Source organism: Xenopus laevis, chromosome 7L (assembly GCF_017654675.1).
Source record: "Xenopus laevis strain J_2021 chromosome 7L, Xenopus_laevis_v10.1, whole genome shotgun sequence".
NCBI lineage: Eukaryota > Metazoa > Chordata > Amphibia > Anura > Pipidae > Xenopus > Xenopus laevis.
The window spans coordinates 73038245-73050671 of NC_054383.1; the positions used below are offsets into that span (position 1 = coordinate 73038245).

The window sequence follows — 12427 nt, forward strand, 5'->3', positions numbered from 1 at the left end:
TACTTCTGTAAAAAAATATAGGCTTCTAAGTGTCTAATAAAATGAAAAAAATCATGTTTCACGAAGAAGAATCACATATATCAGAAACATCATTTATTTTATGTACGAGAACACACAGGCCTATGTCTCCTGAACGCGGCAATACCAAATATATATAGTTTTATGTAGATTTCTCACTTTTATAGCTCAAAATCTACAAGCAGTACACAACCAAATTTCCAAAGCAACGCTCCCCAAACGGCATACTTTTGATTTCAAGGCCAAACATTCCGCTAACAGTAGGTTTACCCTAGAAAACTACCCATTACTAGAAAGAACAGATTCTGGTGAACCAAAAATGGGTAAAAATATCTTTGTACTCTAAACTACCAAGTTGCAATTGTTTCCTAAAGTTATAATGTTTTATAGAAATTGGTGAATTTTTTGAAAAATGACCTCAAAGCTTCCACTCTACAGCAACATATCTCCCACACATCATTAGGTATCAATGTAAAACACCCCAAATATGAAATCCTGTGGTCCATTGAACAGTTTGATGCCGAATATGTATAGGTGTACCCAAGCAGCTGGCATAGGGGGCCCCAAAAGGAAGACCTCCCGTTTGTTCTGTCATTTCAGATACTGCAAAATCAACACATTTACATAGTTTTGGGGGGCGGCAAAGGAAGAAAAAAGTACGTTCACCCCAGAAAACCATATATTTTCGAAAAGTACACATTCCCCTGAATCCAAATTGGGTATGCATGTCTTTCTACACCAAAGTACCATGCGGCAAACCATTCCTAAATTTGGTGATTTCGGCGACATTTCCAAAAATCACCTAAAAATTTCTAACCTGCAGCATCGTATTACCCACATACTTTTAGGTATCAAGAGAAATCACCCCAAATATGAAAGCCTAGGGTCCTCTGAACAGTTTGATGCCCAATATGTATAGGTGTACCCAAGCAAGTGGCATATAGGGGCCTGAAAAGGAAGACCCCCATATGGTCTGTAATTTCAGATACTTCAAAATCAACACATTTACATCGTTTTGAGGGGGGCAAATGTAGAAAAAAGTAAGTTCACCCCAGAAAACCATATATTTTCGGAAAGTACACATTGCCACGAATCTAAATTGGGTATGCATGTCTTTGTACTCCAAAGTACCAAGCTGCAAACCATTCCTAAATTTGGTGATTTTGGTGACATTTCCAAAAGTCACCTCAAAATTTCTACCCTGCAGCATCGTATTACCCACATACTTTAAGTATCAAGAGAAATCACCCCAAATATGAAAGCCTAGGGTCATCTGAACAGTTTGATGCCCAATATGTATAGGTGTATTTAAGCACGTGGCATATAGGGGCCCCAAAATGAAGACCCCATATAGTCTGTCATTTCAGGTACTGCAAAATCAACACATTTACATCGTTTTGGGGGGGGCAAAAGTAGAAAAAAGTACGTTCACCCCAGAAAACCATATATTTTCGAAAAGTACACATTGCCACGAATCTAAATTGGGTATGCATGTCTTTGCACTACAAAGTACCAAGCCGCAAACCATTCCTAAATGTGGTGGTTTTGGTGACATTTCCAAAAGTCACCTCAAAATTTCTACCCTGCAGCATCGTATTACCCACATACTTTTAGGTATCAAGAGAAATCACCCCAAATATGAAAGTCTAGGGTCCTCTGAACAGTTTGATGCCCAATATGTATAGGTGTACCCAAGCACGTGGTATACAGGGGCCCCAAAAAGAAGACCCCCATATGGTCTGTCATTTTAGGTACTGCAGAATCAACACATTTACATCTTTTTGGGGGGGGGCAAAAGTAGAAATAAAGTCCGTTCACCCCAGAAAACCATATATTTTCGGAAAGTACACATTGCCACGAATCTAAATTGGGTATGCATGTCTTTGTACTACAAAGTACCAAGCCGCAAACCATTCCTAAATTTGGTGGTTTTGGTGACATTTCCAAAAGTCACCTCAAAATTTTTACCCACATACTTTTAGGTATCAAGAGAAATCACCCCAAACAGGGCCGGATTTACCCTCCTTGCCCCCCTAGGCCCAGCTACTGTGCCGCCCCCCGTGCGCATTTTCTGGATGTGAATCTTTTTCCAATCAGGACATTTATGCAAAAGTGGATCAGATGGATCAACTAGCAGTTAGGCTTGTTTGAGATATATCTATATATATATTCTCTATATATAGACACCTTTTTATACATAGATGCAGAGAGAGATGTGTCCCTTGTTTTGATAAGTTTGTCAATTGTGCTCCAGTGGGCAGCCGCAGCATCAGTTAAATATTTATTATAAAATAAAAAAGTCAAATTTTGGCAGCAGCATAATCTTTGTAGTTCCTATTTCTCAGCAGACATTATCCCTTATAATACATGAGTGATACTCAGAGTTCCCTGTATAACTCAGCCTGCAGCCTTGTGTCTTCATATGGCCATAGAACCCCTCAGTGACTTCTAATATCCTTATCATTTACAGTAGGGGGTACATTATCTCTTATTATACATGAGTAATTCTCAGAGTATCCTGTTTCCAGTTGAAAAGATAATTTACAAATAGAACAAACTGTGTCTGATGTTGCACTTGGTACTGCAGCGCAGCTGTTCTTATAAGAAGCAGTTTCTGGCCGTATCTGCTGCTGCACAAGTCTGCATGTCAGATAACAGAAAACCAATATGTTCTGCTGAACCCTGCAGCTAAGATGCAAGTCAATCACATTTTGTAAACAAGGGAAAAGTGTAAGGAAGGAAACCTAATTCTGTAATAGGTTGAAACGAAAAAAGGTCCCTTATGTCGCACTCTTGTAAATTTCTTCTTAATGAAATACAATAATCATTAATTAATTAAATGGAGTAAATGGATTTAAATTAATTGAGGTTTTTAATTTCATCACACAATATATATAAAATCATGTACAAAATTCATTTATCAAATTTCATATGTAGCCATTAATTTATAGCATTAAATTCATATTATTAGCTTGTTTATAAATATTTATTTCATCTTGATTATCGTAGCAGTAACTTAAAGCATAAAAAGTTCTATATTAAAAATAGACTAATTGTGTAATAGAACTGAAATGGTTTTCATTTTGTAGGAAGCAGGAAAGGGCCATAAAAACATCTGTAACAGGTTTAGAACACTTGTGATTCTGCACCTCCAGCAAATCTGCAAGTTGACTATGACATATTTCTCTACATGGCCGATATACAGCAGATCTGCAGGGGAAATGTTAAATGTACATACCAGCTAAGGAACAGATCAGCTTGCTGGGACACACGCAGCACAGCAGAGGCAGCAGCAGCACAAGCACAGAGAGGAGTGGGAGGGGGCGGAGCCACAGCGGGAGATAGGCTGGAGGAGCGGTCCTAAAGCCAGCCGGATCTATCAGGAGCAGCCGACTTACACAAGATGTTAGGGGGCGCCTTCTTGCCGCCCCTAACATCTTGCCGCCCTAGGCCCGGGCCTAGGGGGCCTTTCCCTAAATCCGGCCCTGACCCCAAATATGAAAGCCTAGGGTCCTCTGAACAGTTTGATTCCCAATATGTATAGGTGTACCCAAGCACGTGGCATATACGGGCCATAAAAAGAAGACCCCCATTTGTTCTGTCATTTCATATACTGCAAAATCAACACATTTATATAGTTTTGGGGGGCGGCAAAGGTAGAAAAAAGTATGTTCACCCCAGAAAACCATATATTTTCGGAAAGTACATATTCCCCTGAATCTAAATTGGGTATGCATGTCTTTCTACTCCAAAGTACCAAGCCGCAAACCATTCCTAAATTTGGTGATTTTGGTCACATTTCCAAAAATGACTTTAAAATTTCTACCCTGCAGCATCGTATTACCCACATACTTTTAGGTATCAAGACAAATCACCCCAAATATGAAAGCCTGGGGTCCTCTGAACAGTTTTATGCCAAATATGTATAGGTGTACCCAAGCACGTGGCATATATCGCCCCTAAAATGAAGACCCCCCCCTTGTATGGTCTGTCATTTCAGGTACTGCAAAATCAACACATTTACATTGATTTTGGGGGGGGCAAAGGTAGAAAAAAGTAAGTTCACCCCAGAAAACCATATATTTTCAGAAAGTACACATTCTCACGAATCCAAATTGGGTATGCATGTCTTTCTACTCCAAAGTACCAAGCCGCAAACCATTCCTAAATTTGGTGATTTTGGTGACATTTCCAAAAATCACCTCAAAATTTCCACCATGCAGCATCGTATTTCCCACATACTTTTAGGTATCAAGATAAATCACCCCAAATATGAAAGCCTAGGGTCCTCTGAACAGTTTGATGCCCAAAATGTATAGGTGTACCCAAGCACGTGGCATACAGGGGCCCCAAAACGAAGACCCCCATATGGTCTGTCATTTCAGATACTGCAAAATCAACAGATTTACATTGTTTTGAGGGGGGTAAATGTAGAAAAAAGTAAGTTCACCCCAGAAAACCATATATTTTCGGAAAGTACACATTCCCACGAATCTAAATTGGGTATGCATGTCTTTGTACTCCAAAGTATCAAGCCGCAAACCATTCCTAAATTTGGTGATTTTGGTGACATTTCCAAAAATGACTTCAAAATTTCTACCCTGCAGCATCGTATTACCCACATACTTTTAGGTATCAAGAGAAATCACCCCAAATATGAAAGCCTAGGGTCCTCTGAACAGTTTGATGCCCAATATGTATAGGTGTAACCAAGCACGTGGCATATAGGGGCACCAAAAGGATGACCCCCATATGGTCTGTCATTTCAGGTACTGCAAAATCAACACATATACATAGTTTTTGGGGGGAGCAAAGGTAGAAAAAAGTACATTCACCCCAGAAAACCATATATTTTCGGAAAGTACACATTCCCGCGAATCCAAATTGGGTATGCATGTCTTTGTACTCCAAAGTACCAAGTCACAAGCCTTTCCTAAATTTGGCGATAAAAGCAACAGTTTTTACATTTTTGAAATTGCCTAAAAATATTGCAATTGGCCGCATTTATCTCACCCAATTTCTTGCATACAATTGTAAAACACCATAAATATTGATGCCAAGGGTCTACTGAACAGTTTGATGCCCAATATGCATTGATATACCAAGGCAGCTGGCATGTGCGGACCCCAAATGAAAATAGTGCATATGATTTTTCTCCGCTGCCGATTCGCCTTCTGTGAACATAGACCCTTGACTTCATATTATGTGCCTCAAGACCTCCTAACAGCAAAGACCCCCCAAAACCATATGTTTTTGGAAAGTACACATTCTGACGAATCCAACAAAGATAACGACGTCTTTCTACACCAAACTACCAAACTGCAAAGCTTTTCTAAACGTAGAGGTTTTTACAACATTTCTGAAAATCGCCTAAAATTGTTGCAGTTTGCCGCATTTATCGCACACAACGTTTTACGTATAAAGAAAAATCACCCTAAATATGGACGTCAGAGGTCTACTGAATAGTTTGATGCCCAATATGCAAAGATTTACCAAAGTATGTGGCGTGTACGGACCCCAAATGAAAAACATGCATATGAATTTTCACAGTAGCCAACTAAGCTGCAGAAAAGAGAGCCCCAACTGTGCGTTATGTGCCGTAAGACCCACAAAAAGACCCCCAGAAAACTATATATTTTTGGAAAGCATATATTTTGGCGAATCAAACTAAGTAAAATAAATCTTTCTATACCAAAGCACCAAACAGCAAAACAATACTAAAGATTCATAAGGAACAATAATGCAGGATTAAATTGCAATAAAACCACAAAAATAGCGTAAATCAATGAAATAACAAAATAATTGATCCGACAGCGTAATTAGTGGCCGAAATCGATTATCCAATAGTCACGCTGTCAAAATAACATGTTTTTAAGCAAAACAAACGGTACAATGAATAAGTAAAAAAAAAAAAAACACCTGTTTGTGAGTTTTTGTGTATTCATATTTGTGCACTAATAAAAGTTGTCTGAGTGTGCAAATACATGTAATTAAGTGTAAATAAGTGTACAAAAACGACCAAGTGTGCTAAAATAAAAAAAGTAAATAAAAAAATACAATTTTTTACTAAAATCTTTATGTAAGTGTATAAATGTACTGTAGGTATGTGTAGGTGCAGGTAAGTGTGTAAAAAAAAGGGCACTTACCGTTTTTGTAGCAGGAGGATCGCTGGAACCGATGGAGGCAGCCAGAACAGCGTGTCTGCAGAGTTACTGCGCAGCAGGAAGTGTGTGGGCGGCTGTTCAGGAAGGAAGAGATGAGTAATGCGCAGCAGCGCTATTTGCAGCGCATTTGCGTCTTTGAAGTCGGATCTGCGACAATCGTGTCGCAGATCCGACTCGACAGCCCCCCAGCCTTGTTGCCCAGGGGGCTGTCAACCCCTTTGACTCTCTGAGGAGGGGGCAAAAGCTGCCGATGCAGAGAGTAGGGCTCAGCTGCAGGAGAACGTACATGGTATGTTCTTGGCAGCCTGAGCCCTGAATCGCCAGCACGTACGCCGTACGTGCTTGGCGGTTAAAGGGTTAAAGCAGGGCATTTGAATCTGTAGGTGTTGAACCAAAACTGGGTTTAGGGTGGGTAACCATGACCCCCCAAAATAAAGTGAGATTTCTTTTTGCAGTAGATCATGGTACCTATAGGGACATTGATAATTATTTCTAGGAATCTTGACTCCTAAAACATTTTCAGGATTATAGGCATCCTATTCAAAAACTAGATACATAGGCTTTTGCCTATTAACTAAGGAAAATGAAAGGTATGGATTTAAAGCCATAGGAGCATAGTAAAACCTATGGATCCTTACAAACATTTCCCCCTTCACCTTGAAAGTTCAGAAAAAAAGCACAGCAGGGTTCACAGTACTATCTTATGCCATAAAAGTGATTGTTGCTGGACCTGACTATAACTTGCATGCTCCCTGAATACATTCACTTGTTATCTTAAGGTGCATTATGAAGGGGGCAGTATTTGTGGGCAAACTGGTGCAGTTCACAGTGCCGGATTCGCTGGGCGGGCGCCCCTAGGCCGTGCGATCTGCGCAGTCCTAGCGCCCGCCTGCGCTACCGCAAAAAGCAAAACCGCCACCGTGCGAGCGCCGGAGCACTGGGGAGCACAGGCTCCCCACAGAGCGGCTGGGCGGCATGCCGCCCCCAAAAATGTGCCGCCCTAGGCCCGGGCCTGTGTGGCCTAGCCACAAATCCGGGCCTGGCAGTTCAGGAAGAGGGAGAGGGTTGTCCAAGGATAACTATATTTCATATCTCATATTTCATATATTTCAAATTTCATATCTCCAATTTGGAATTTAGCTACTTGCTAGGGTCCATTTGTTTTTGATTTCCAGTTTGTTTTTAGGAAAAAGAAAGTGAAAGTTTGAGATAAAAATAAAGGTGGTAATTGATATTTGTCACACTTGTATTACTCAAGCATATGAAATGCTTCCTGACCTGTGCGCATTCTGTATACCAGCACTTAAACCAGAAACCTACAGAGACATGTTTCTCCTTTTTCTGCATGGCTCATGCCATGTGGTCAGTACAGCTAAAAAACGTGATTCATTTGCCACTCACGACTAATTAGGGTTGCCACCTTTGCTGATGACTAAACCTGAACACGGGGGGCGGGCAGATAGTTTTGGAGGTGGGGCAGTGATGTAGGAACAGACATGATGACATCAGAGGTGGGCACAATGATGTTGGTGGAGTTCTGACACCGGTGCAAGGCTATTGCATCATTTAGATAAAACTGGCTGGATTCTATCCAGTTTTCACAATGTTTTAATGTGTTGATGCCCAGTTCAAAACCACACAGGTGGCAACCCTATATCTAGCTTTATTCTGCTTCATGCGTAAGGCCAGTCCTTTAATTACTGGTATGAGATCTATTATCCAGAAGTTATCCAGAAAGCTCTGAAATACAGCAATGCTAATTTAGAAAAAAAACATTGTTATTTTTGATTGATTTGCTTTTTTGTAATAATAAGAAATTAACGGCACTTGATAGTAACCAAGTCATGTTGAGGTGAGTATCTTAGTATTTAAATGTTTTTCGTGTATTGGCCAGATTATTATTCGGGTTTCATAAGGCTGAAAACTGAACAGAAATTCAGACCCGAACAGGCCTTACAAAAACCGAACTGTTTGGGTCAAAACCGAACAGGTGGCAACCCTACGACTAATTGCCTCTTCTTCTGGGCGACAATCTTCCCGAACTGCAATAATGAAAAGTCGCCTACGCTAATGCACACACAGCGCTTAGTTTTCTGAAGTCGCCCGAAGTTTCCTCGTGTGGCAACTAGCCCAATTAGTCGGCAGAATCTCCCCGAATCTACCCGTGTGTCACACGCCTTAGGAAAACGAAGTGCTGCAAGTGCCATGCCCCAAAGAAGAGGCGATTAGTTGTCGGGCGACTAAATCTCCCCGAATCTCCCAGTCTGACCTTACCCTTGTGTGGAGGGGGCGGGGTTTGTGGGCTGTAAGGCTGTGATTTCTAATGGCCCCCCTGAGTGTATGTGCCTCAGCATTATGATAAATACAGTGAGTCAACATAGTTTACCCATCACAGACGTTTCCTGTAGTCTCACATTAGATGGCGCTGCATAACAGTTGTGCTCTTTTGGAGACTCTTGTCCTGTCACCTCTTCCTTGTGCAGCAGATGGCGCTATTCTTCAGGAAGTCCACTCTGCCTTTAGTTTACAGCTCAGACTGCGCATGCGCTTCTTTGTCACAAAGCTACAATGGCACATACCGGCGAGAAAAGGAAGCGGGAGAATGAGGAAGAGAACAACGGGAACGTCAGTACTAATGCAGAGGCTAATGTGCAGCACCCGCTTTCTGGATTTGAGCTGAAGGCGGTACTAAGGGAATCGGCGCGGGATAAAACAATCTTCCTCCACGGAAAGGTAACACTCGAACCAAGAGGGACTGTTTGCAGCATGAATTGTCATAGTTATAAGAAATCCCTGTGCTATTGCTGAGAGGCAGCACCGGAGCTGGATTGTAAAGCCGGAGGGAGGGGGTGGGGCTGGAGCTCGGTATCAAATAACAACCCCTCTGCTCTGCTTATTAATGAATGGCTACAGCCTCTGTTCTGCTTATTAATGAATGGCTACAGCCCGGAGCTGATTACAAAGACAGGGGGAGGGCCAGGGTTGTGACGAGGGAAGTGGTGGCTGAAGCAGCCGCAAGTTGTCTCCGCACACACCTCTAGTGCTTTGCTATTGTCTGCTTGCAGTGTATTAATAAACTGTTTTGTACTGGAGATGTTGGCTTCCTCTGTTTCTCACTTCAAAGCATAAAACCCATAGCAACCAATCAGGTGTTCGTTTCCAAATCAACTGACCACTACATGCAGCCTTATGTGACCTGAGTTGATGAGTTGAGTTGATGCCACTAGACAAGTAGCAGACTTAAAACCACTTATTACATTACCTCCAGAGGGTTAGAGATTTTTTATTCAAGCCTTACAACTCCAAGCAAATTGTATTGTGTTTAATTTCAGATAGAAACTTTTACACAAGTTGGTATCTCTTTGAAGATCCGGCAGCAGTCTCAGATTCAGAGCATTGCTGTATTGAAAGTAAAATAAGAGCAGAGAATGGGTGTTCCCAGAATCCTCAGTGAGCCATAGCACTCATTTGTCAACACTGGTCAAATCAAAGCCTTCAAAACCAGTGATTAGATTTTTAATTAGCTAAAGGTAGAGCAATGACAGCACAAATCTGATTGGCAGCCACATGTGCCCAGTGTTACAGGATACATGTGTAAAAAAAAAAAAAAAAAAAGTTCCAGTCCATTACACTAGTTTAAATTATAAAAGGTATGTGTCCTGGGCTTGTTTATTGAAATTTCTCCAAAAATGCTATTAGTCCCATCCATCTGTAACTTCCTGCACCTCCTTTACCTGGTTGTACAAGCGTGCCAGCAGCAGTCAGCACACTGTAGAAAAGAAACCAGTTAACAGCTGGGCAGACCTGATAGGGAACTGAAGCCTGGCTTTGCTTGTGTGAATGCAGGGCTGTGATTGGTCACCCCCCTCCTATAGTGTTTTTGTGTTAAAATACGCCCAACACTCATCTAAAACACAGACAGGGACAAGAGCGGAACTATAGGGAGCTCCAATAAAGGGTCTTTTTTTAATTTTTAGCCCACAGTGAAAGCTGACACATATACAGGAGAAACCTGATTTTACATGGCTCAGATGAACAGTAAAAATGTTTTTTTAGACTCGGCATTACTACATAAGGCTTTAATAATTTGTTTTAATAGGTATCCAGCGGCTCTGAGAACTGTAATGATGCTGTCATTATCTTGGAGAAAACACCGTTCCAAATGGACACGGTTTCCAGCCTTCTCAAAAATGATCCTGAGCTCAAGCTTCAGTTGAAGAATGATATCTATGGTGTATATCACTTAAGCCCCTCCCCTGAACTTAATGGTAAGTCTAAACCAGTAATCCCCATCCTCCATGTTCTAAACCCTGCTTGGAGGATAAAAGTGGTGAAAGATAAATTGGCACTTGAATGTTAAAAAAGTTATTAAAAGCTATTAAAGGGGAAGGAAACCTAGTTGGCGCAAAAACCCTCCCCCCCTCCCGTGTGTTGCCCACCCTTCTCTTCTTCCACGCGATCTTCTTCCTGCTTTTTGGAGCATTTCGCCGGTACGTATCTACTGCGCATGCGCCAAAAGTCACGAAGTACTTTTGGCACATGCGCAGTAGATTGTACTGGCAAAATGCTCCTACTGCGCATGTGCCATTCAAAGCAGGAAGAAGATCCTGTGGAAGAAGATGTCGTCTGTGAACTCCCTGGACTGGACCTGCGCAGAAGGGTAAGTAAGTTAGGGGCATTTGCCCAGCGGGACGGGTAGGCCAGGGGGGAGGAGGGAGGGTGGGCAACACACGGGAGGGGGGGAGGGTTTTTGCGCCAACTAGGTTTCCTTCCCCTTTAAGGACATAGGCACACGAGGCATTTTGTGACCAATGCTTAAAGGGAACCTGTTACCCTCATATAGTTTCCCCCACCAAAGGTGTGGGCTATTAGAGGCTGCTAGGAGGGAGCTCCCAGTTTGAGCAGATATGTTCGGGTACATGCATGCGTATAATGAGCTAGTGCCGTAACTTGCTCATGCTTGTGACCTCAGACACTCGCTATACCCATGTATGAGGACATCAGAAAAACAATTATTGATTTCACTAGGCTGGGAAAGGTTACAAAATTATTTCTAAAGAGTTTGGGCTTTAACTGTCCACTGTCATGCAGATAGGGTACAAATTAAGTAAATTCAACACCATTGTTACCCTTTCCAGGAGTGGCCAGCCAAAAAATATCACACCAAGAGGAAGGCATGTACAGTAATATTTCTGGTGATCCCAAAGAACATCTAGGCTAACGTTTGCCTGCTGGGTTGCCTGGGGCGCCCACCCGGCATTGCCCTGCACTGGTCTTAATGAGTTAATTAGGACAACACTGAACAACAATGATGTGCATGGCTGGGTTGCAAGGAAAAGGCCACTACCATACAAAAAAAAAGAACATCAGTTCCCTTTTACACTAAAGTTCATATGGGTAAGTCAGCAGGATATTGGAAGCCTTAGCCCATCTGTGAAACATGATGGCAGAAGCTCAAGAGAAAGTGGGTAATGCAGCAAGACAATGCTAAACATAAAATTTGATCTACCAAATATTTGTCAAATGGAAGAAACTTATGGGGGAATGTAATATTGGCTGCTAACTGAAAAATCGCTTGCAGTGCGGTTGCAATGTGAATACATGTTGGCAATGAAAACAGTTTTGCCTTTGCAATACATTTGCCCCTAATGCAACAATAGGATAGTGATTGTGAATTTTAAAGTGTGCAGAGTGTATGTAATAACACGTCTTAATGAAAAAGTTGTTACTTTTGCTTCAAAAGTTCACGCCACCTTCAAGCTTGTGTTAAAAGTTTGCAATACGCAATTAAGATTCACAATGCAATAAAAGTCTAATGAAGAATATTACATTGCAACATGCACATTTTTTGCTAATTATATGTGCGCAAATTTGTTCTCTTTGTGAATTATATTACATTTCCCCCTAAATGTTTTGGAAAGTCTGAGTCATATGGGCAAATTCACTATTGGCAAAAATACGATAGCGACGGCTTCGCCGCACTTCGCCGCACTTCGCCAGGCGTAGTTTTGCCAGGGCTGCTCAAATTCATTAAAATCCGAAGTTGTACCCAGGGAGGCGAAAGGTAGCGAAGTTGCACTAGCGTTAATTTGTCAAGCAAAGCAAAGTTACGCTAGCGATGCCTAATTTGCATACAGCGCTAAGTTAAAGTACAATGGACGTATATGTAGCAGCAAATCCATTACACTACACAAGCCTGGCAAAGATTTATAAAATAAAATAGTTATTTTGCCTTATACATGTGC

General features: G+C 41.6%; 1 protein-coding gene across 1 annotated transcript in view; it reads left to right on the forward strand.

Annotated features, from left to right (window-relative positions):
• The first annotated feature begins 8732 nt into the window (after positions 1–8732).
• The window catches only part of dcps.L (decapping enzyme, scavenger L homeolog), a 34458-nt gene continuing 30763 nt past the window's right edge, over positions 8733–12427 (forward strand). Inside the window, 2 exon segments of the mRNA NM_001087662.1 lie at positions 8733–8915; positions 10282–10450. Of these exon segments, the coding sequence (NP_001081131.1) occupies positions 8751–8915; positions 10282–10450 (334 nt within the window). The 5' untranslated portion in view covers positions 8733–8750.